This window comes from Phocoena sinus, chromosome 8 (genome assembly GCF_008692025.1).
Source record: "Phocoena sinus isolate mPhoSin1 chromosome 8, mPhoSin1.pri, whole genome shotgun sequence".
Taxonomy (NCBI): Eukaryota; Metazoa; Chordata; class Mammalia; order Artiodactyla; family Phocoenidae; genus Phocoena; species Phocoena sinus.
The window spans coordinates 108,598,849-108,622,894 of record NC_045770.1 but is presented as its reverse complement, the minus strand read 5'-3'; the positions used below and the strand labels follow the sequence as shown (position 1 = coordinate 108,622,894).

Here is a 24,046-nt window from a genome sequence, read left to right as displayed (position 1 = left end):
GAGGGGGTGAAGCGGCTGTCTGCGCCCCACCCCGTCCTCCTGCCCGGGCAGTTCGTGGTCCCTGCACCTGCTGACCCCGCGCCTTCCTTCCTGACTTGGCTGGGGGCTTCTTGCAGGCCTAGCAGGTGGGCTTGGGGAGGGCGAGCACGTGGGCGTAGGCGGGGCGGAGCGAGGAGCGCAGAATGGGGCGGACCGAGCAGATGGGGCGGGCGGGGCCAAGAAGGTGAAGGCTAAAGGGGCGGACCCAACAGGTGGGCGCCGACGGGGGAGGGACCGACCAAGCAGGTGAGCGCAGTCAGGGCTCAGCCCACCGCGCTCCGTGCGCCGACGTTGGTTGGGGGCGGGGCGTCCGGCTCGGGGCGGGGCTCGCCAACCCCCGGGACCCGCCCGCGGCCACCGCCCCCTCCCGGCCCCGCCCCCCACGCCCTGGCGGGGCGGGCAGCGGACCCGCGTCCCGGCCGGCAGCAGCGGCCGCCCGCACTGCGCCCCGGCGGCCGACTTCGCCGCAGCTCTTCGTGCCGCCGCCCAGCCGGCCCCCGCGGGCCCTGCCTGGCCATGGCCGCGGCCACCTCCCCTCCCAGGGCCGAGAGAAAGCGCTGGGGCGGGGGCCGCCTGCCGGGCGCCCGGCGGGGCAGCGCGGGCCTGGCCAAGAAGTGCCCCTTCTCGCTGGAGCTGGCCGAGGGCGGCCCGGCGGGCGGCGCGCTCTACGCGCCCATCGCTCCGCCAGGCGCCCCGGGGCCCGCGTCCCCCGCCGCGCCCGCCGCGCCTCCCGCCACCGCCGACCTTGGCCCGCGGCCGCCGGTGAGCCTCGACCCGCGCGTCTCCATCTACAGCGCGCGCCGCCCGCTGCTCGCGCGCACTCACATCCAGGGCCGCGTCTACAACTTCCTGGAGCGCCCCACCGGCTGGAAGTGCTTCGTCTACCACTTTGCCGTGTGAGTATCGCCGCCGGAGGGACTGGGAGCTTTCCGCGGGGCCGGGGAGGGCGTGGGGGGAGCGCTGTCCCTGTGCCACCTGCTGCCGCCCGAACCTGGTCGGAGCTGTGACTCAGATCAGCCGGGAGGTAAGGAAGGGGTTAATGGGAAAAACAGAAGCAGCGGGGAGCTTGTCTGTTGAAGTTCAGGGACGTGTGGGTCTGACCCCGTGGGGGTGGGAAGCTCCCCGCCGGCGCTGCCCAGGCATGAGTGGGGGGAGCCAGCTGGGAGGAGTGCGCTGCCCAAGCAGGCCCGCTCCTCCCTGGAGGGACGGTCCAGGTGTTAATTCTTCCGCGGGAGAACGGGGTCAGGGGAGAGAGTTCCCCGGGAGGGGCAGGGGGGCGAGAGAGGGCAGGGCCCGGTGCCCCCGCTGGTGCAGCAACATCTCAGACCCTCCCCGGTCCAGGCGGGCCCTGTGCGGCGCCTCCAGGGCAAGCGGAGCAGGGTTGCCCCACAGGGTGGCAGGCCTTGTGGTGTAGCCTGAGGTGTCAGCATGGCCGCGGGGAGAGCCCGCGGCGCCGCGAGAACCCAACCAGGCTCTGGAAACCCTGGGTTGAAGCAGAGGAGCCTGGAGGGGACACACAGGGTGGTGGGGAGGAGAGAGGTCGGACCTCTGATTCCATTGGTCGATCAGAGGAAGCTGTGCGCCAGGCGAAAGCAGCGCCCTATAGGCAGCACCTGCCCCGCTGCTTCCCAGGTGGTTCTGATGCCAGCCGCCGCTGCGCGTGCCTGTGTGGGGCAGGGCAGGGCGCGCTGGGACGGGGCCACGTGGAGCCCTCCCCCACCGCTCGCGGCCCTGCTTCCCTGCTGCCTGGCCAGTGGGCTCTTGGTGTGGGGCCGGCCTCTGGCCCGTGAGCCTCGGCTTGGCCATCCCCGGGCTGACCTCGGAGGCTGCTCTGGGGGCTGCGCGGGTGACCTCCCTCTGGCTTCCCGTTGGTAGGGGCAGGTGCTCGTCCCTGCCCCCTTGGCGGGCCTGGGGCTGGGAGAGACCTGGCTGGGGGGTGTCCAGGGCCCTCTTCTGTCCCACTCCGGTAGCCACCACCGGAGCCCAGGGAGCAGAGGGGCTGGCTTGGAGCACGGTCTCAGCAGGTGCGGCGAGGTGGGGCGGCGCGACCTGTTCCTCACCTTTGCTCCTCTGAGCGCAGGTGGTACTAGGGTTGCTGCCCTCCCTGCGGAGGGGCAGTCCTCCCAGAGCAGGAGGGCAAGTGGTGGGGACAGTGTCCTCAAGCCTCTTCCCCCCACCCCCACCCAGCCCCCGCCTGCCGAGGTGTCAGAGGGAGCTTAGCTGTGGCCATGGCTGGTCTGCGGGAGAGGGCGGCCTTGCCCGCGGCTGCAGCGGCAGCGGCTTGTCTTGGGGTTTGGGAGAGTGTTTGTGTGCACCGACCCTGAGGGATCCTGACCTGGTCTGACTCCGGCTGTTCGAGCGCCCGGCCAACAGCTGGCTTGTGGGTGCTGCTGTGCACGTGGGCTGCCTGCCCCCCAGCCCTCACCTGCTGGACCCCAAGCTCCCGGAGGTGGCCAGGGGCGGGACGGACCCCACAGCCGGTCCTGGAGCAGACCCTGCCCAGCCGCCTCTCTGTCCTGGAACCGTATGTGCCAAGCTCTGGGCAGAGGATCGCCAGGCAGTGCAGCAGTGCCTCCGCACCCCTAGGGCCGCCAAGGCGAGAGGCCTGCAGACACCCCACTGGTTCGCGTCCCGGGGTGGTGGGCCCGAGGGTGCGCGCGTTGCCCAGGCCCCCCGGGCGCTGCCGTGCCTGGTGGAGGAAGAAGGCTTGCTGCTCCCCGGAGGAAGTCTCTGCTTACACTTGTGTTTTCTTCCTGATTCTGATTGTTTAGCTCTCGGAAGTTGCTCAGCAGAGTCTGCCTTGCCCAGCCTCCCCAGGAGCTGTAGGGCAGGGGTGGCTTCTGGGGACAGTAGCTGAGTGGCTTCCCCTCGGGGGCAGGAGCTGGGAATGGGGGCCCTCCAAGGGTGTCTTGGTGACCTTGGGTCAGTCTTTTCCCGCTCTCGTCCCCGTCTGTAAGAGGTGTGCCGCAGTCCTCTGTGCAGGGTGGGTCTGCAGGTGGACCCTGGCTAGGCAGGGCACGTGGCTTCCCTGGGGCCCGGGAAGGTGCCCCCTCACCTCCAGGAGGTTGGCAGGGCCCCAGACGCTCTCTGAATTGGCCAGTGTCTCCAGGGGACCTGGGCTCAAGCTGGGATTGCAGGGGCAACCTGGGACTGAGTGACCAGAGCCTGGCCGCAGCGCTGAGAAAAGGGGTGGACGGTGCCCACCCTGGCCCTGGTGTCGCTCTGAGAAGTGTCCAAGATGGTAGCAGAGAGAGAGCTCTGTCCTTGGTGAGGCAGATGGTGAAACGTGCGGGCTGATTGTTACGACCCAGGCTGAGCTCGGTTTCCGGCCTGGGAAGGATGAGCCCGGCCTTGAAGGGCTGGGGCCTGGGTGGGTGTGGGAGCCGCTGTCCTGCGGGCCCTGCAGGGCTGGGCACACTGTCCCCCGCGCAGCTGGGGAAGCAGGCCAGGATATCCTGTCCCCCTCCTGGTCGGGGAACCCCTGCTCTGGCCAAGAGGAGAGCGGCCCTTCCTGTGCACGGCCGCCTGCCCCGTCTGCCGGGGTCAGGGGGCGGGAGGCTGCCCCCCCCCCCCCCCCGCCCGGCACTGCCCCTGGCCCCCAGCCCTCAGCTGAGACTCTTCACATCCCCACCGTGCGGCGGCCCCTACTCTGGCTGAGGGCGAGGGAGGCCTGACCTCCATGCTGATGGGCCTTGGCTGGGGTTGTCTGGTTGGGGAGATGCCTGGACTGGAGAGTAGTAGCCCGCCCTGGCCGCTGGGCTGGGCCTCCACAGCCTCCGCCTGTAGAGGCCAGGGTGAAGGCTGCCCCCAGCTTCCGCGTCCCTCCTGCCAGGTGGGGGGCTTCCGGTCACAGGAGCCCGGAGGAACCGCCTCCTCCCTCCTTGTCCCTCTCTCTTCTCTCTCCCTCTTCCCCCCGACCTCTCGGGAGCTGCAGGGTGACACATGCAGACTCCTCTCTTCTTCCAGCTGCTCCCACCCACGCAGCCTGGCAGAAGCCCCAGTGCCTCAGTTTCCTCATGCGGGGACAGGTGCCCCTCACCCCCTCCGTCAGCATCCCCGCTGGTTGGGAGAGGCTTGGAGATTGTGGGGGGCTGTGGGGAGGTTTGGGGGAGGGCCCCGGAGTGCGTCCTGTCCCTGCCCTCCCGCCACCCCGCCTTTCCCAGGCTCCCGAGAACCTTCCGGTGGCTTTGGCGGCACCTTCAAGCGGGTGTTAATAATTGATGGCGCTGGCAGTGTTCCCTGGCGGTTTGCTGGGCCGAGCCCGCCCGCCTTTCTGAAAGTGGAGGCCCGTTCCCTGGTCGCATCCCCCCACCCTGGCCCCTGGTGCCCGTCCCACCCCAGGCAGACTCGCCCAGAAGGGGAGCTGGTCAGGGAGGGCGGAGGGGGCCAGGCTCTGGTCTCCCCACCGTCCCCTTTGAGACGCCCCCAGTTCCCAGTAGAGCTGGGGGAATTCCTTCTGGACCTTCTCCCTGTGTCACCTTCTCCAGGGCCTGGTCCTCTGGTCTCCCCCGGCTGTCTAGAGACCCCTCACTACCGCCCCAGACCCAGCCCGCTGTGTGTTGAGCGCCTCCTCGTGGTCTGGCACTAGTTGGGGGACCACAGGTGTCCCTTATGCTGGGGCCGCCAGCTGGGGAGGGGGAGGCGCCCGGGAGACCTTGAGGCTCCAAGGGAGGTGGTGGGAGGGGAGGGATCCAGGGTCCAGGGGCTGGGAGTGGGGCCAGCGAGTGGCTCGGTGGGCAGGGCCAGCGAGTGCCGAGGTCTGGGGCCTGGAGGCTGCCTGGTGCGGGATGCGGAGTGAGCCAGGCTGTGTGGGAGCTCGGCCCTGGGCAGCGTCCAGGCTTCGTGCCCCAGCGTCGCCCCGTGGCCGGGCCGCCTCCCTGAGTCCGCATCCCCTCCTCTGTGGCAGGCTTGGTGGGTGTGGCACCTGCCGGCAGGCTTGCTCAGGTGGGAGAGGATGCTCGCCCGTGCCTGGTTCTGAATCGTCGGCTCCCCTTGGGCTCGGTGCCCGTGGCCTCCGCTTGCACCCGTGGGGGTACCGAGGGCTGCAGGGGTGGGAGGGGCCCGTTTGCACTCACAGCCCCCACACCCTGGGACCTGCCCGCAGCAGGGTCTCGTGGGCCTGGGGCAGGGGCTTTGTCCCGGGGAGGCAGACACGGGAGCAGCTGAGGCCGGCCTGGAGCACCGCGCCCACCGGGGGGTGCCGGCTCCGCCCGGGGTGTCCGATTCCGACGCCCCGGCTTCTGAAGGTGTCAGGGGCTCGGGCTCGTCCTCCTCCTGCAAAAGCCGGTTCCCAGGTTGACTCTCCTGGTGTGAACGGGGCTTTGCAGGCCGGTGTGCCCTGGGGATGCTGCTGAAAGGCAGGTGTGTCCAGCGGGTTAGGAGCCCGGGTCCTGGTTTCTCAGCAGCACCTGGTGCTGTGCGCGGAATGGGGCGGTGCTCCTGAGGGGGGCCCTGGGCTGAGCCCTCCCTGCCTCCTGGTCTGGGCCGTGGACCCAGGTAAACTTTGAGGCCCTTCTCAGACCGATGTTCTAAACCAGCTTTCAGTTCGTGTGGCATTTCTCGTGGCTCAAGGCCCTGCCCACGGGTGAGATGGACGGGCTGGGACGGTGTCACGTGTGGTTCCTGTGAAGTGGAGACGGTGTCCAAGGACGCCAGTGTGCGGGGAGAAGGTGCCGGGCCTGGAGGAACGGGGGCCGCGAACCTGAGGCCAGACGAGGGGTTCACTTGCTGCTGGGAAACACCTCGGACGCTCGCGGGTGCTGCTTGGTGCCTGGGCTCTGCCGCGGGGGGAAGAATGAAGAGGACCTTTGTCACCTGGACCCTTCACCTCGGACTCTGTGGATCCAGGCCTGGATGGAGGGTCCAGCGGGCCGGCTTCACTCTCCCTGGGGAGGCACCTTGGAGCAAGGGGCAGAGCTTGGAGGCGGCCCGGGGTCCCCGGGGCAGGTTGGGTGACTGTCTGCACTCCCTCCTGGAGGGCAGAGAGGGCCCTGACTTTCCCTCCAGAGGTTCCCCGAGTGCCGGGACAGCCCCACATCTCACGGAAGGCGGGGTGATGGTTGGCAAGGGGTGGGGCCCCAGCTCTGCTGTTGGGCAGGGTGACCACCTGTGACGCCATGTGCCACTTTTACACATGGCTTCTGACAGTGTGATGGGACTTGGCCTCGCGATGGTTTGTCTTCTGCTTCCTGGCCAGGTGACCCCAGGTCCCTCCTCTGAGCCCACGTGGGCACTAGCTGGGGTGAGGGTACTGGGGCAGAGGGGCAGCCTGGCTCTCCCCCAGGCCCTGGTGGAAGACGGAGAGGGACGGGCCGGTGCTGTGTGCAAATCCTAGGCCCAGAGAGGGGAGGTGACGTGCCCATGGCCGCAGAGCTGGGCATGCTCCAGGCTGCCCGCCTCTGAAGCCCGTCGCTCCTTCCGATGGTGGGGCCAGAATCCGGGTAGGCCTGATGGCACCTTGTTCACGTGGCTCCCTCCCACCCTGGGTAGGGGTTGTAATGCTGACCCTGGGGTGGCTTGGCCACGTGAGGAGTGGATGCCACCATTTGTCGGGGGAGGGGAAGGGAGGAGGAAGCTGCCTCCTGAGGGCAGTACGTGAGCCCAGAGAGGGCGTCCCTGGACGTGCCAGCGTGGCTGGGGCACTGGCTCTCCACTCCTGGGACTGCCACCCTGTGGGTGAGTGACTAGCCTTTGGAGGCCTTTGATCTGGCTGCTTTAGGCCTCTTCCCTAAAGCCCTGCTGCCAGAACCACAGGCTGAGGCTCAGCTCGGAGACCTCCTCCTCCCGGAAGCCTTCCCACGTTGCCCCAGGCAGAGCCATGCCTTCTTTCTTTGCCATCCCCTTGACCTGGTGCTCGGAGCCCCCATGGTGGCTCAGTCACTCTGGTGCTGTGTGGGGTATTAGTGTGTGCTGGTCTCAGTGCTCTTGGGCGTTAGAGAGTCCGAGTGGGTGGGCAGGGCCAGCCTGTACCTAGCAGGGATAGGCGCTCGGGACAGGGTCACCTGGTGTCTGGCCTTGGTAGCCCAGGGCCCCTCCCCCAACCCCCCGTCCCGAGCCTGGGCCGTGGCGGTCAGCCTGCTACCGGGCAGCTCCAAGCCCCACAGGCAGGCTGGGCCTGATGACATCGTCTGTGGGTATTTTTATCCAGTGACATTCCTGAGCCTGGCCGGCGGGTGAGCTCAGAAAGTGGTGGGCAGAGGCCGCTGGGACCCTCCCATGGCTATGGGAGAGTGCTGTAGGCCCCTGTGTGTTTGAGGGCGGGGGCTTTTCGGAGCCCTTTCCCCCAGAACTTCTCCATCTTCACGGTAGCCCTGGCCGGGGTGGGGGTGCAGATCCTCACTGCCCGGGTGAAGAACCTGCAAAGGGAGTGTGTCCTGAGGAGGTGCCTGGATCTCCGTGCAGAGCGCGGTCCCCACTGAAGGATGGACGCGTGGCCCAAGGAGGCGGCACTGCCGTTGCCCGTGGCGGGCTCAGCACAGGCGGACCGAGCCGTGGTCCCAGGCGCTCCATGGGGGGTGTTGGCTCCACCCGTCAGAACAGGACTCTCCGAACACCCCCCCATCTGCAGGTGCCGTTCTGCCTTGCAGGGGCTGGGGCAGCGGACGCCAGGGCCCGCCCCGCCCACTCTCGGGCTCTGCGCCTGCTCCCCGCTCCCCTTCTCTGCTCAGTGACTTGTGGGTGGGGAAGCAGGCCCAGCCACTGGGCTCGTGCCACCCCTGGAAAGCTGCTCCGCTTCTGCCTGGATGTCTTGCGACGCTGATGTTCCCGGCGTCGTGCCTGGTGTGTGCCCGCTGGCCCTTGCCCCCCCTCTGCAGAGGCTCCCTCCGCCGCATCCATGAGGCGCCCGACGGCCACCCCCTTCAGACTTCCCAAAACGCTGGCCTCATGCCTGCCTCTCGCCTCGGGCACCCTCCCGGCTGCCCCCGCCCACCGGGTGCCAGTTCACTGGGGAGCAGGGGCTGTGGGCGTCCTCCTGTGTCTCTCAAGGGTGGGCTCCCTCCTCTGCTTCCTCTGAAAACCATGCCCTCGGGCGGTTCCTCCACATTGTCCTGCCGAACTTGCTGCGGAGTGCCATGCAGAGATCTAGAGAAAGTCAGAAAAAGCTGAGAGTCCCCACCCTGCCCCCGAGTCCGTTCAGCCCTGGAACGCTTCTCCGTGTGGAGATAGATGCCCGGCCACGCTGGGACCCCCACTTCACCCAACCCCGGTCTGGGCCAGGGGCAGCCTCCTTCACTGCCAGGCCGATCGTAACCCTTCCATCTGGGAGGGGCCTGCAGAAGGAGCCCTGACCCAGAGGGACAGGCCCCTGCCTCCCAGGGAGCCCCACCCGGCAGAGGGAGCAGCTGGGGGTCCCCGGGGCACCCAGAAGAGCTTCAGTGGGTGCCTGCGCAGCCCCGGAACCGTGTGCTCGGAACGTGTCAGCTTGGTGGGTCACGCGGTTTGGGTTTCTGTTCCAAGACATCCACAGTTGGTGTCTCTCAAAAGTCACATCCGCGTTCTTGGCTGGGACGGCTCAGCATGTTGGCTCCTAAAAGCATCGTGGCACTGACATGTGGACAAGCAATAGGACAGAATAAAAGATCCACGTACAGACGCAATTGTGAATGAATGTTTAGCCAAACGTATAGGCAGCCTCTTCAACCAATGGGGAGAAGTTGGGGGGTTTCTAATAGGTGATGCTTCAGGAAGAGCAGGTGAGGCTGGACCCGCTCCTCGCACTGCACGCTGGGATGGATGGACCCCAAGCGGTCGGAAAACCACTCAAGCACCGCAGGGAGGCTCGGGGGACCCTCTGCAGTGTGAGGGCGAGAGGGTGGGGAGGCTTCTCTGTGACTCAAAAGCCAGTGTGTTTAGGAAGAGGCTGTATGAGAAAGAAGTGGGTTTTGCGGGATGCCACCACCTGGTGAGCAGTAAAAGAGACCGGTGGAAATCCGGGGAGAGACTGTGGCACGTGTGCTGGGTTAGCAGCTCTAAGACAGGAAGCGTTTCTGAAAATAGAGAAGAAAAAACCCAGTGACCCCACAGAAGACAAGCGAGAGATGTGAGCAGAGAGTTCACAGGAAAAGTGGCTGGTGAGGTAGCCCTTAAACGTGTGGGAAGATGCCGACCCACTCGCTATCAGAGACGCACAGACACGGGCTCCGCTGAGGTCCCACCAGGCTGGCAGAAATCCAGAAGCCTTTATAGATGTATGTGGCTGGCGGCCGCCGAGGCTCTGGGGAAGCAGCGGTCATGTTGCTGGAGGGTCTGCAAAATGGTAGAATCCGTGGGGAGGAGGATGTGGCAGTGTCTGGCACAGTTATGCATGCCTGTACCCTCGGGCCCAGCAATCCCACGTCCGGGGACCTATCTTGAAGAGATCGGCAAAAAAAAAAAAAAAAAAAAAGGGAGTACACCTGTGCAAGGCCGATTGCTAAAGCGTTCTTTGTAAAAGCGCAAGATGGAGAGCTCAGATGCCAGCCCGTAGGAAGCAGGTTGGATCGGCTGTGCGCAGGAAATTGTGCCGGTGTGGAAAAGGGACAGTGCAGTCCTCACTTGCTTTTGTGGAGTGATTACCAGGACCTATTTTTACGTGGAAAAAAAACCCCACCACACACACACAGTGGATAAAAGTATAACGAGCTGCTGCTCCTTTAATTAAAGGGTACGCTGATATAGATATACCTACTTTATATTAAGAAACAAAAGCAGTGGAAGGATAAACTGAAACTTATAAAAAGTTACCTCTGGGTAGGGGGACATGACAGAACCCAAATGTCTCTGAGGATGATTAGACAGTTTTACAGATTTGACTTGGGAACCTTGTAAATACTTCCCATAACTTTAAATATAAAAGCAACTCCTGATCTCATAAATCCCTAAATAAATCTTAACGAGAAAAAGTCCTTCAAAACCGAAATGAAACAGATGACCCTAAGTTTGCACTGGGGTGGACTAATCCCCAGAAAGATCTTATCTCGGGGGACCTGTTGCCGGTGGGTTGGGAAGGAGTGGAGCTGGGTGTGTGTGTGCGCGCTGCTTTTAGTCATGGTGTCACGGCTGTGATGGTATTTGTTTTATTATTCTGAGGCCCTTGCATGGGAATCGTGGGGTGAGGTTACCGAGGAATTCTGTTGGTGTCGCTGAGAGCTGGGGTGGTGAGCACAGACGGAGCCGATGAGGCTTAGGTTGATGCGTTTGGTGAGCAAGCATCAGTAGGTGTTCACGATGATTTTGTTTAAAAACCGCTTCTCTGTTTACACGAAAGGGCTAGAAAGAAGGGCTGGCTCGTTGCTATGAGCATCCCCGGCCCCCAGGTTGTGGCCCCCAGGTGCCCTTTCCCCGGAGGGAAACCGGGGGTCCCGGAGAAACGTCTGCATCCAGGTCTGGGGCAGGAAGCATACACGCTGAGCCTGGACCATCGCGCCGCCTGGGAAAACAGGAGCGACGTCAAGGCCCCTGGGGCCACGTCTCAAGGACCTGGAGTCAGCTGAAGGATGTGCCCACTGGCTGCATCGCACTAAGTCGAGAGTAAGGCCCTCCTCAGTGGGTATTGGCCTCGCGAGGAGCTTAACTCCCAGGCTGCACCCTGCATCCATTTGTGGGCCAAGCCAGCGGCCGCCTTTGGGGGATAGTAGGGAGGCCGCTGGTTATTTTGAACCCCAGCAAGTAAAGGGAGAAGACACAGCCCGGGTCCTGCTTCCCCCCCAGCTTCACCTCAGGGAAACCACGCAGCCGGTGAGGTCCTGCCTCTTTGGGATCCCGGCCGATGCCTGACCAGGCGACTCTGGGGCTGAAGCGTCGCCGTGGCCTCCTGCTGGGGTCGTGGGTTCGGCTTTGAGTCTCACGGCTGCTGAGGTCTCCAAAGCAGAGACGGCCAGACACCCTGCGCCTCTGGAAGTTTTTGCACAGAGGCCATAATAAATCAGTTACTTGCAGACTCATATCAAAACCCTATCAGTGAGTGGCAGTGAAAGGGCTCCCACTGATTCTGCGTGATGGTGAGTTGTATAGTGGTTTCATCATATATTCCAATGTAATAATAATAAAGAGCACGATAAACGTAACGTGCTTGAGTCATCCCGAGAACACCTCCACCCTGCTACCCCCGGGTCCGTGGACAGATTGTCTTCCATGAAACCGGTCCCCGGTGGCAAAAAGTTTGGGGACCGCTGACCTACAGGACAAGAGGCCTGATTTCTTCAATGAATAAATGAGCAAGAAATAAAAAAAAAAAAGAGCGTGTGGGAACATATAGATTGAAAGAGTCCGTAAGAAGCATTTAGGGATCGGTTGTGACATGACCTTAGGTCAGGATTAAACACATTGAAAAAGCCTTGTTTCCAGTCACCTAGTTCAGGGGCATGTGCCTTTTTGCCACGAGTGTCGCTGGCCTGTGGCTGTGCCGTCCTGATGTTTCATCCACAGGGTCTGAGTGGTTCCTTCCCTTTCCAGGCAGGGACAGGGACTTCAGGGGTCCCAGGGGCCGTGGAGCAGCCTGGTTAGACCCAGCTCCCTGACTCCCCGAGGCCCCTCGGCCATAAGATGGGGGATGGAGGAGATAGGAGGTCCTGCCTCTGCAGTTGGGGGGAGGGCCATCTCTCTCGGGGGAGTGCTTGCTCCCAGGCATGGGGTGTTCTGGTTTCTTGTTTGGGGTCCTTGGCATCCTGTCCACTGGCTGGGCTGAGGCCCTGAGCCCCTTCCTGTGGACGGGAGCCCTGCTGCCGGAGGGAGGCCCCGTTCCTCCATGCTGCTTCCCAGCCCCTGGCTCCAAGCTTCCCAAGTCTCAGGAATTTGAGGCCTGTGGTTGCTGTGGAATAAGGGGAGGGTCTGGGACCCCTGGGCCAGCGCAGGGCACCGTGTGGAGTAGGTGCCCCCGAGGGGTGGGTGGGTGGGGGGATGGACAGACAGATGTAGAGATGGATGGTGGATGGACAGGTGGAATGATGGATGGATGGCTGTGTGGGTGGATGGGTGGACAGGTGGCTGGATGGCTCCATGCTGGTCCCAGCACCCACCAGGTATACCGGTCAGCCATCTGCTGTCCTGAGAGGGGCGTTCTGGACATGGTCTGTAGGCGGTGTGGCTTTGGCCACACTTGTCCCCAGTGTGGTTGGTTGGACCGGCTGTCGGGCCAACCTAGCCAAAGCCCAAGACCTAGAAAGTGGCAGAGTGTCCTCGGCGGGGAGACCTGGCCCTGCCGTCTTTCCGGGGTTCCCAGACCCAAAGGCCGTCTCTGTGGGCATTGGTTTGGGAAGCCATGGGAGCCGTCTGTGGCCTGGATTCTGGGTAAATGGGGGTGTGGGTGGGTCGCCATGCTGTCCCTGGGGCTGCCCGGCTGCCGTGTGTGAAGTGGACGTGAGCATGGCTGGCCGGCGGGGCCAGTGCCCGGGCTGCGCTCTCTGGGGCTGAGTCTCAGTTCCCCTCCTCCCTCTGTCTAGTCTCGTCGTGGACCTTGCGCCGGCCCTGTGGGCTCCCAGTGAGGGCCTCAGTTTCTAGGCTGTGCACACAGAGCCGTGTGCAGTGTTGGCTCCGGTTGGGGTGGCAGCCCTCATGGCCCGCCCCACCACATCCCCTGGAGACCCCGCCGTCACCGCATGTGGCCGTCCTGTGGGTGCTTCCTGCTCGCCTCCCATGTGCCCCAGGGGTAAGGGTGACCCCAATGAGAATCAGACAGCTCGGGGAGGCCGGACGGTGGTGAGGGACCTGGTGGGGCGGGCAGGAGGCCGGGAGTCCTGGTTTCTGCCGAGCGCGGCCAGCAGCCGTGTGGGGTCCTAGGGGCAAGGGTCCCAGCCTGGTTTGAGACCCTGGAGCTGCTGAGTGGGGGGGAGGGGGGGGAGGGGGAGGGGGAGGGTGGGGAGGGTGGGGAGGGAGGGGATCAGGGCAGATTCCAGGAGGCCCCAGTTTGCGTGTGATCAGAGTGGGGAGTCCCGACACATGGCTGTACTCCTGGCGTGTCCCTGACCTGCCGTGTGCCCTGGGGTGACCGTGTGACCCCCTGTGTCCCTGGAGAGGCCCGTCCCTACCCCACCGGGCTGAGGATAAAACAGGAGATGGGGCAGGCGAGAAGCCCCCAGAGGTGGAGGCCGCTTTCTGTCCTCCCCCATCTGGCCCCCTGGATCAGGGCCCAAGGTCCCGCGTGCAGCTTAGTGGGGGCGTGGGCACCTCCCGGGCAGCGCTGGAATGTTCTGGCTGCCCTTGGCATGAGGGGGAGGGGCGAGGCTGGGGGCTCTGCGGGCCTGGCTGGCCTTGTCCCCAGGACAGGCCCCACCTCCGTGCTCTTATCAAGGTCTCTGGCGGACGGCCCGCCACCTCCGAGTCACGCCGCCCCGGGGTGTCCGTGGGCCTTTCCAGCCTCTTCGGGCAGGCGGTCCTCTGGGGCGGGCTCTCCGTGCCCTGTGATGGGGTGACTCGGTGCTTGCTCAGGGACGGTGGAGACCGTGGGGCTGAGGTCTGAGCCAGGTTTGGAAGACTCGAGGCTCCGAGCAGCAGCCTCCCACTTCCCGAGACCCCAGCAGGTTGCCCGGGAGGTCGTCAGCCCCGCGGCAGCTGGCCGGGCCCCTGGCTGCGCCCAGTCGCTCCGGGGTCCATCCCCACGGGACCACCTCCCCAGGAATTGCTCGGCAAACTCACCACGGGGAAGGTGGGAGCCAGCCCCCCAGGGGCTGCCCGTTGGGCATGGGGTTTGGTTTAACAAAAGGGGGCCCAGGACAAAGGGCCCTGTCTTTCCAGCAGGCAGCGCTGTTGAAAGGACGGCACGAGACAGAACGGGGTCAGGACGCTGGGGGACACTTTGGGACAAGTACAGCCTGGACGGGGTGTGATAGGAAGGCAGTGCCCCCTGGCAGCAGGCGGCAGGCCGCGCGCTCACCGGGGCCCAAACGCAAGGCCATGCAGGTGGGGGATGGTCCGAAAGTGGATGCTGAGGGGTTCCTGGTGGTCAGCGCCGGGTGTGGGCTCTGGGTTGCAATTTTTAAACTTTTGCTTCCCTGAATTTTCTACTTTGAAAATACTGGTCGTTTAAGAAAATAATAAAGCGTCGTTTTTATTAAGCAGCAAGCACGCCCCAGGAGGGTCCCGGGGCCCCTGGTCCTTCGTGCGGCTGAGAATCCTCAGTGGGTCGAGCACGGTGTGGAGCACTCCCCCAGGGGGGAGTCACGGGGGCGCGTGCCCGGCGGGGTCTGGCACTGCCTCCACATCGGGCCGGGACAGGCCTGGCTCCCAGGTCCTGCCCTTGGGGAGACAGCGGGGTGGGAGTTGCCAGGGTGGGCAGGGCTGCCGTGTGGGGGACCCCAGCTTCTCTCACGGGATCATGATTGCACGGCCCATGTCGGGGTCCCACTCGGCCCAGGTCTGGGGTGACCTGGAGGGCAGACCTCGGGGGGTCCTGCTCAGAGACAAAAGGAGCCAGCTGTCGGGGCGGAAGTCCCTTCAGAGGTCTCGGGCCTGGGGAAGGAAGGGCATCCCTGGGACCTGGACAGCAGGCTCACAGCGCCGCTGTGGCCCTGACCCACGTGCCCAGCCGGGAGCCTGGTTGCCCATCCAGGAGGGAGGCCCAAGGCCCTCGCTGCAGCCGCAGCCCTTGGGGCGGCTCCCTGTGACGGCGGCCGGCTGCCCTCTGCCCAGCCACGTGGCCTGAGACCGCTGGTTCCGCCATGGCCAGGCTAGTCGTGGGGTCTGAGCTGGAGGGAATCACACCCACCATGGCGGCGGCAGCTGATGGCCCCGCAGCTTGTCAAAGTGGGTGGAGGCCCCAAGGGGACAGACACAGGGTCACATCATTGCTGGGGGGCAGGGCTGGTGTCGGACCCCTTCCCAGGACTGTCCCTTGCTTCCTGAGTTGCTCTGTGCACCCCCCAACCTGTGCTGGCCGCTCACCCTGGTCCTGCCCACCCCAGGGATCCTGCCCTGAGGGGAGGGGGGCCTGCTGGGTGTCAGCGTGGCTGCTCAGGGCCGCTTTGCCTGCTGGTGGCCGGAGCAGGCGTTCTCCTTCCTGGATGTCCCCAGGGTGTCTGGGCCTGGCGCTGTGCGCAGTGTGGCCCGGCCTGACGGGGCCGGCTGGCCTTGGTGCTCTGCCTCCCACATCGCGCTGCTCCTGGGGAACTCCCGGCCAGGAGCTTCTGGAGTGGGGGGTTTGAAGGGGTGGCTTCCGGTGGCCCTGCAGCCCGACGCTTGCTTTGTGGGACAGGGCGTGTGCCGTCGGGCCCCGAGCCTGGGCAGCCCCTGCGGGACGGGACGGCCCGTCTGCCCACCAGCAGCGCTTCTGGAGCAGGAAGGTCGTCCTCGGCTTGACGGGCCTTGGCGGGAGCTGAGCCTTGCCGGCTGGTTCTGGATCTGAGTGGTTCCTGGCAGCACCTGCCTGGCTGGTAACACGACCCGTCCTTCCTAGGGAGCTGGGTGACCGCACCAGCGTTGCCTCCCCGGGGTGGGGACTGGACGTGTGGGCACTGCTCCCTCCAGTCCTGGGCTGGGGCTGAGACCGCGGGTTGCCCCAGGGGACTCAGGAACTAGTTGGTGAGGCCTCTGCTCAGGACGTGTTGCCAGTGAGGCCGGACAGTGACCTTCCTTGTGGAGGAGGTGCAGACACACTGTCCCTGGGGGGGCACCAGGCCCCGGTGGGAGAAGGGGCCTCCGAAGGCCAGGGGACGCCTTGGCCGAGCTCCGGCCTGGACGGCCGCGTGTCGGTGAGGAGGCCCCCTCCCAGGCCTGTCCCCTCTGTCTGTGCTGTCCCTGGCGCGCCTTCCACTTTGCAGGAGCTCAGTGGGGGCTTGCAGCGCGCGAGTCCTGGAGGAAAGGGGGCACCAGGCTCCTCTCCGGTCCTGGGGCCTCTGTCCTCGGAGGGCTGAGGGGCTGGCAGTGTTGCCGTCCCCTGGGCTTGTCCTGGAGTGTTGGTCAGGGTGGCACTGTGGATGTCTGCCTGGTCTCGGGGCTTGGTCTCTGGTGTCAGCCTCGCCCCAGGGAACACGACCCAGACCCGGAGGCTGGAAAGCCCTTTGGGAGCTCACTGCTGGCAGGCCCTGCCTGTGGCCGGGCTACAGGAATGTCGAGGGAGGGTGCTGCCTGGAGGGGGAGGGCGGGGCGGTGGGAGGGGTGGGGGGGGGGGGGAAGCGTTCCTGCCTCTAGGGCAGCCGGCGGGAGGGGTGCGCTCTGTGCCCCAGCCGGGGTTTGGCGTGCTGACGGCTTAATCTCGCAAGGCCTCAAGCTGTCTTATCTGGATCTGCAATTGTGATAGCTTTCGGTTTATAGAGCAGGTTCCTCTGCACACCACCCCCCCCCCCCCCCCACCGCCAGCACTCCTGACATTTTACTCATGGATCATTCCCTGGTGGGAGGGGCAGCCTCTGCTCTGCAGGGGGTCAGCAGCATCCCTGACCCCGGCACCCACTGGATGCCAGTAGCGTCTGTCCCCGAGCTGTGACAATTAAAGCATCTCCAAACATTGCCCCGTGTCCCTGCGGGTCAGAGTGCCGGGTTCAGAACCCCTGGTTGCAGAGCAAGTGTCGGGAGGATCGGAAAGGTCAGTGCACGGCAGGCCTGGAGATCACCGGGCAGGTGGACGCCGCGCAGCCCAGCCGCGTGCATAGTGCTGTTGTGGCGGGAGGGTGGTGGTCTGCTTGAAGGGTGGGCCCAGTCCACAGTCAGCTGAGCCAGCGGGCCCGTCCCCCTGGTCCCACGGGGTCCTTGCCTTCTGGGTGCGGGGAGCAGACCCGGGAGAGGCCCTCGGTGCTAATGAAGAGCAGAACTGGGAGGGGACGGGGCCGCCCCGGGGCTCTCAGCCCCATGGGGACAGCTGGCCACGGGCTGCGCGCTCTCAGCGTGGTGGTCCCGCTCGGGATTTAGGGACATACATCCAAGCCAGACCCCGGGACATCCTGAGATGACACTACGGTCCTCGGCCGGTTGGGGTGGGGTCGGCATCCACGCTGAGGCCCACGAGCCGCCCCAGCCCTGGAAAGGACTCGGTCTTCAGCCCCTGCCCGCCCTCTAGGTGCCCCGCGTGTGCCTTGGGACTGGGCCTGAGCCCGGGCCTCCCTGCAGCCCCCAGCCCCCTCCCTCTTTGGTGTTCTGGGTCTGCAGTGCTGTGTGATTTGTGTCCCAACTCAAGCCGAGCCTCGCCCCACAGCCGCTCCCCTGGGGGACTGGCCTGTGCCCCGGGAGTGCCCAGTGGGCAAGTGAGGCCCGGTGGACCCACCCTGCCACCCTGTCCCTCCTGCCCCGGCCGTACCCTTTGCACTTGACCAGCCCAGACACCGTGGCCCACCTGTGCTCTCTGCAGCCAGCCTCCCAGGCTCCCAGAGCGGCTCTGAGGGTCCCTGCTGGTCGCTCTGGGCAGGTCGGGGTGATAGTGCCAGGGCTCTGCTGCCCCCACCCGGCCCCTGCACTACTCGTGCACCCCCGAGGGCCCACCCCACACCCTCCCAGGGCCGGTACTGAGCAGGGCCCGGTGTAGCCAGGGGTCTTCCCGGCCGCGGGACCCTGTGCACACTGCAGGGGGCCAGGGTGGGGCTGGAGCCTGAGGGAGGGGCTCTCAGAGGCGGCAGGAGGCCGGAGGGCCCAAGCTGTGGCCAGAGAGCTGGGCAGGGCTGCTCGGCTGGCCCAGGGTCGTGGGCAGTGAGTTTGCCCCCCCCCCCCCCCCCGCCGCGGCTCCTGGGGTGAGGCTGAGCCGTGGACGCCCTCGGGTCTGGTGGGAGGCGGGTGCTGACTGCGTCTGCCCCGTCCCCTCGTTCCTGGATGGGTGCGGGCGGGACACAGTCCCCTGGCCTGGCCCGGCTCCCGCAGGGGAGGTGGTGTGGCCATGGGGTCAGCCAAGGAGCCCCGGAGGAGGGCAGACACCACGTCAGGAAGTGGGCCCTCGCAGAGGCCGTTGAGATGACATCAGGGTGCAGCGGGGGGTGAGGAGGCCAGCCTCGGAGCCCGAGACAGGCCCGCTTCTGCCGGCCTCGTACCGGGGTTGCGTGCCACGGGCCCCTTCTCAGAACCGCTTCTTCCGGAACAGCTTTATTGGGGTAATAATTGACATCCGATCAGCTGCTCTGAAGTGCAGAGCTGGAGCAACCTCGACATGTGCAGGTGCCCGCGAAACCACTGTCAGCAGTGTGGGCACATCCATCACCGCCCGGAATGTCCTCGTGTCCCTTTGTGAGCCCTCCTTCCTGCCCCCCCCACCCCCGCCACCCAGGCCACTGCTGATCTGCCTCCCGTCTCACAGGTCGGCTTGCGGTTGGTGGGATTTGCTGAGAGTGGGGTCCAGCAGCCAGCGCTCCGCCGGCTGCTTCACTCAGCATCCTCTGAGCTCATGCCGATTGCCGCGTGTCAGCGTCTCTCAACCCCTTAACGGCGGGGGGAGCATCCCACCCGACGGCCGGGCCCGTTTGTTCACCCACCTGCCTGGTGGTGGACATTTGGGTTGTTCCAGATTTGGGCTGTTACAGATGAAGCTGCTTTTTTTTTTTCTTATTATTTACCTTTTACTTTGAAACTCTCTGTGGCCCCGTTTTCTACTGGTCAGTTTCTCTGCTGGTTATAATTATAAATATTCTCTTACTTTCAAGCTCTTACGTGATTCACTCTTTACCACTCCCTCACCCCCATACTTTTCTTTTTACTTGTTTATTTTTTATTTATTTTTGGCTGCGTTGCGTCCTTCAGAAGCTGCTTTTTGAAAGATGCGAAAGGTTGGGTTGTCTGATTTCTGACTGGTGAATTACGGGAGTTCTTTGTGATATTCTGGACACAAGTCCTTCATCACCTACATGCTCTGCAAAGATTCTCCCTGGCTTGTGGTGTCTTTCAGAGAGGAAAAGCTTTTAATTACGGTGAAGTATATGATATACCTGTTTGTCCTTCTATGGACTGTTTTGGTGCTTTGTCTAAGAAATCTCTGCCCAACCCGAGGCCCAAAGATCTTCTGTGTTTTCTTCTAGAAGTTGTGTAGTTGTCGGTTTTACGTTTAGGCCTGCGTCCGTTTTGAGTTCATTTCTGCGTCAGGCCTCAGCTGTGATGGAGGCTTCCTCCTGCACGTGGGCTTCCAGCCGTCCGGGCGCCGTGTGAAGGGCCCTCCCTCTGCTCCCCGCCATGCTCACCCCCGGGCGTCCTCGGCACAGGTCCCTGACGCCGGAGACTCTAATATTCAGGAAACTTGGCTTGCACCTGTCCACCTGCCAGGGCCCAAAGGCAGGTACCGCAACCTCTATCTCAGTCCACACTCGTGAGTTCTGGGACTTGGAGGGCCCGGTGGCCCTGATGGTCCCGGATCCGGGTTCTGAGCACGGCAGCGCATCTCAGCCTCGTGTGTGTGTAGACACGTGCGTGGGTGTGTGTGTGCGTGTGTGGGTGTGTAGACACGTGTGTGCGTGCGTGGGCGTGCGTCCAGTGTGGGATGCGAGGCAGGGGCGGTGCGTCCTTTGCTGGCGTGGGAGAGCGGGGAAGAGACGGGAGCGCCCCTGAGCCAGCCTGTGCATCTCGGGTGAGGGAACCTGCACACAGAGGGAAGGTGAGGGCTAGGGCCTGGGGCCTGGGGTAGAGCAGCTGGGGGAGGGAGTCGAGCTGAGAGCTTCCGGGGCCCCCGCGACGCGAAGCATGAGGGCGGGGGGTGGGACCAGCGTGAGGGGCACTGGTTGCCGACTCGGGCTCCTGCCTGCCAGCGAACTGCCCCCTTCCTGCCGCCTAGTTTGAGGAGTGGACGCGGTAGCACTGTGAGCGTGGCTGGGTTCCGTGCCGGCCGTCCGCAGGGGCGTTGGGAGGCACCCTGGCTTTCCTGGTGGTGGTCGGGGGGCTCACAGCTCTGGCCCAAGACTAGGACCTCAGGGCCCCTTATACCACGGGTCCCAGATGGGTATGAAGAGAGGGGCTTCTCGGTGAGGTGTGGGCTGCGGAGGGGCTGACACCAAAGGCATCTGTGTCATTTGGGGGAGGGGCGTGCTGTGCCCCCCTCCAGCCTTGGCCCCTGGCTGGGGAGCACCTTCCAGGCACAGGGGAGTAGGGCACAGGGTCCTCCCACCCCAGGCCCCCGCCTCCCACTTTGCCCCCCAGGAGGCTCCTAGACGCAGGATTGACTCACTGTGAGATCAGACCTCCACAGAAGGCTCTGCTGGCGGCTGAGGAGTGGCTGGCCTAGGACGGGAGAGCAGGGGAACGCGCTGGGGCCTGCCAGGATCCGTTATCCTTTATGCCCTTTGTTTGCTGCTCCCGTATCTGTCCAACAATAAACCCCCAGACTTGGAGGATAAGAGTGCCGGGGGCTTTGGCTGGCTCGGGAGCCCGGGGCGGGCATCAGGGACTCAGAGAGGGTTCCCACTCTGGGGCGGCAGTATCCGGGCCGGGTGACAGGCGGCCGTGTGCTGTGGTTCCTGCCCGGCTGGGAAAGCTGGTCTTGGAGATGCGGGTCGGGGTGAGAGGGTGCAGGCCCTTCCCCGGGGACCCGGGTCGGGGAGGGGGGTCTGTGGCCGGGAGGGCGGGGCCGGCGTCTGTCCGGGTCTGTCATCGTGTCCCCAGCCGTGGCACAGTGCGTGGGGTGGGACGGACGGTCAGTGGTGACTTGTGGTCAGAATGAGTATGTGTGAGTGACCTGGTGTTGCTGTACTGGCCGAGGGCTTTTCCCCACCACGGTCCAGAGCCTGGCGCTGCCTCCCTGCGTGGGGAGGGGGGCAGAGGAAGCCCCCTACTCTACACTGGGCGAGCTGGGCTCCAGCGGGCCGGGGACAGAAAGCGGCCAGCAGGTGCTCAGGGCCGCCTGAGGCCCCCTGTCCGCCCAGTGGTCGTGTGTGTTGTGCCCTGCAGGGAGGGCGGGCGGCCGTCCTGCAGTCGGAAACGTTGATCTGCGTATCAGCTGTGGCCCTTGGCCGCCCTGACCAAGGCCCGGTGTCAGAACATTCCACGTGAGCTAGAGCTCCCGGGACGGAGAGACTCAGCGCGGGCCACGCCTGCTGCTTTTTGGGCCTCCGCGGGCGCCTCGCGCAGTGCGTGGGGTTCGGGTTAAGTGCGAGGTGGGGGGCGTTCGGGGCTGGGATGGATTGTTCTAGGCAAGATGGCGGTGGTCAGCCTTACAGGGGGTGGGCCCCCGGACATGTGCCGGCCGCGCATCTGGGCACTCGATGTGGCCTCTCCTGTTGGGAAGCCTCTCCACAGCCCGGCATTCGGCCTTGTTTACAGACGGGGAAACTGAGGCATGGGATTCCCCGCAGGTGCGGGGCAGAGCCAGATGGAACCCAGGGGCTCGACTTCAGGGAGCCCTCTGTGTGTGCCGTGCGCGTCTAAATACGCACTTTGTTTTGAGGTGAAACGCGCGTAACTAAAATTTATCATCTTAACCGTTTCGAAGGGTACGGTTCTCTGGTATATGGTATATTCACAGTGTTGTACAACCACTGCCGCTTCCTGATTCCTGAATGCTTTTATCATCCGGATAGGAAACCCCTTGCCCACGGCCGGGGCCTCCCACCCCTCGCCCAGCCTCGGGCAGTCACCGCTCCGCCCTCTGTCTCTGTGGATTTGCCTGCTCTGGGTGTCTGATATAAGTGGAATCCTATAATGTGTGGCCCTTAATGGCCGACTTTTACTGTAATGTTTCAGGCTTCCTCCATGTTGTGGCCTGTGTTAGAAGGTCATTCCTTTTTTTTTTTTTTTTTTAATTGGGGTATAATTGCTCTACAATGTTGTGTTAGCTTCTGCTGTACAGCAAAGTGAATCATCTACAGGTATACCTATATCCCTCCCTCTTGGGCCTCCCTCCCACCACACCCCCCCATCCCGCCCATCTAGGTCATCACAGAGCACACAGCTGAGCTCCCTGTGCTGTATCGCAGGTTCCCCACTAGCTATCTACTTTATACCCGGCAGTGTATATCTGTCAATCCCAATCTCCCGGTTCATCCCATTCCCCTTCCCCACACTGCATCCGACCACGTCTGTTTCCTACGTCTGTGTCTCTATTCCTACCTGCAGATAGGTTCCTCCGTACCATTTTTCTAGATTCCACATACATGCCTTAGTGTAAAATGTTTGTTTTTCTCTTTCTGACTTACTACACTCTGTAGGACAGAACGTCATTGCTTTTAAGCTGAATAATGCTGCATTGTGTGGATGGGCCACAGTTTGGTTTATCCGTTCATCCTTCAGTGGCTACTTGGGTTGTTTCCACCTTTGGGCTATCGTGACTAGTGCTGCAATGAATGTGTGCGTACAAGTGTTTTGTTTGAACACCTGTTTTTGATTTCTTTGGGAGTCTACACCAAGGACTGCGATGGCCGGGTCACGTGACCACTGGTTGGCGCTGCCCACGGGCCCCTTGCCTGCAGCAGTGCCTGGCGGGGGCCTCGGAACACTGCTTTCACCTGGGGGCCGTCGGCAGCGGATCGTGGTTTCTGGTCTCGCCAGCTCTCCATCCTGCCTGTCCCCCTCGACCCTCCCACACTCTAGCCCTGGATGAAGTCCCTTCTGTTCCCCATTCCTCACCCACTTTCAACCCCATCACACTGGGTGCCCAGGCCCTCCTGGGGCCAGAGTTCCTCCCTCCACCTGGAGTGCTCCCCGCTTCTGTCTAGGTGAAACCCTGCTCCTGTGCCCCTGTTTGAAATGGCAGTGGAGTCTCAGCCCCCAGTTTCTACCTGTGATGAGAAAGAGCCACACTGATGGGAGCCCCCAGGGCAGTATCAGGGACAGGATGTGCTCTGGAGCTGGACTGGACCCTGGGGAGGAGCTGTTCTCCTGAAGGATGGTGGGAGGCCCTCCTCCATCTCCCCTCCCCCTTTCCTCCTCTCCCCCCTCTCTCCCCTCCCCCCTCCCCTCCCCCTCCCCTCCCTGCCCTCCTCTCCCCCTCCTCTCTCCCCTCCCCCTCCCCTCCCCCTTCCCTCCTCTCCCCCTTCCCTCTCCCCCTCCCTCTCTCTCCTCCCCCCTCCCTCTCCTCTCCTCCCCCTCCCCTCCCCTTCCCTCCTCTTCCCCCTCTTCCTCTTCCCCTCCCTCTCTGCCTCCCCTCCCTCCTTCCTCCTTCCCCATTTCTCTCCTCCCCTCCCCCTCCCCCTTCTCCCCAAGAGTCTGGGAAAGGGTGGGACCCACATTGAGTTGGGGCAGCAGCCATCCCCCTGCTGAGCCCCAGCCTCCTGGCCTCTCCCTCTCACTGCGATTGCCCTGCCTTCCATGTTCCCCTTCTCTTTCTTGCCACCAAACTTCGGAAATCCCTCACCCACAGTGCTGCATCCTTCCTACCCTCTCCGCCCAGCAGGGCTGGGTGCTCCTTGGGGCTCCTTCCTGGCTCAGCCCCTGCTTTCTGTCAGCTCCTTCTCAGCATCATCGCACATGCTTCCCATTGCCTTCCAGTCAACAAACCTGAAACCAGTCCACCCCTCAATTCTGTACCCCACCCGACCTTAGGCTGGCTTCTCCCTCCCATCCCGGAAGGCCAGACTTTCCATGCATGTAAACAGTGGTGAGAGCCCCTTACTAAGAGCCTCTGCCTTAGAACTGATTAACAAACTCCAATATATGTTGCCTATAAAAATCACAAAATCAGATATAGCACTATCAAAATAAAAAGAATGGCTGAAAATTTTCCAGCACGCACACCTAGAGAAGAGCAGAGGTTGCATCCTTAATCTCAGGTAAAGAAATTAGGGCAGAGAGGGTAATTTTATTTTTCTAATTTAATTTGTTTCATGTTTTGGCTGCACCACACCGCTTTTGGAATCTTAGTTTCCCCGATCAGGGACTAAACCCGCGCCCTCAGCAGTGAAAGCAGGGAGTCCTAACCACTGGAACCGCCATGGAATTCCCCAAAGAGGGTAATTTTAAATCGCTAAAGATACAGTCAGTGCTGAATCAGTAACGTTCGTGAAGGGCAATAAAATAAAAGCTGTTTACGATTGCAAAGAGAAATAACCAGAAACTTGAATCAGTTCATCCAGTCCTTTGACAGACTGGAGAAAATCATCCAGTCTGTCAAATGAAAATCATTTTGAATTGTTAATACAGTTAAATGATCGATATACCAAACTTTGCACCCTCTAAGCGAAAGATACATCTTTTTACAATATTC

At 63.4% G+C, this 24,046-nt stretch overlaps 1 protein-coding gene across 7 annotated transcripts in view; it reads left to right on the top strand.

Annotated features, from left to right (window-relative positions):
* Positions 1–472: 472 nt before the first annotated feature.
* Positions 473–24,046, top strand: part of KCNQ1 (potassium voltage-gated channel subfamily Q member 1) — a 352,233-nt gene continuing 328,659 nt past the window's right edge. For 6 of the 7 annotated variants that reach the window (XM_032640191.1, XM_032640193.1, XM_032640190.1 and 3 more), the window contains exon 1: positions 556–935. In XM_032640191.1, coding sequence (XP_032496082.1) covers positions 556–935 — 380 coding nt within the window. Of the gene's footprint in view, positions 936–24,046 lie in introns of all 7 variants that reach the window. The other variant, XM_032640194.1, reaches the window with a different exon arrangement.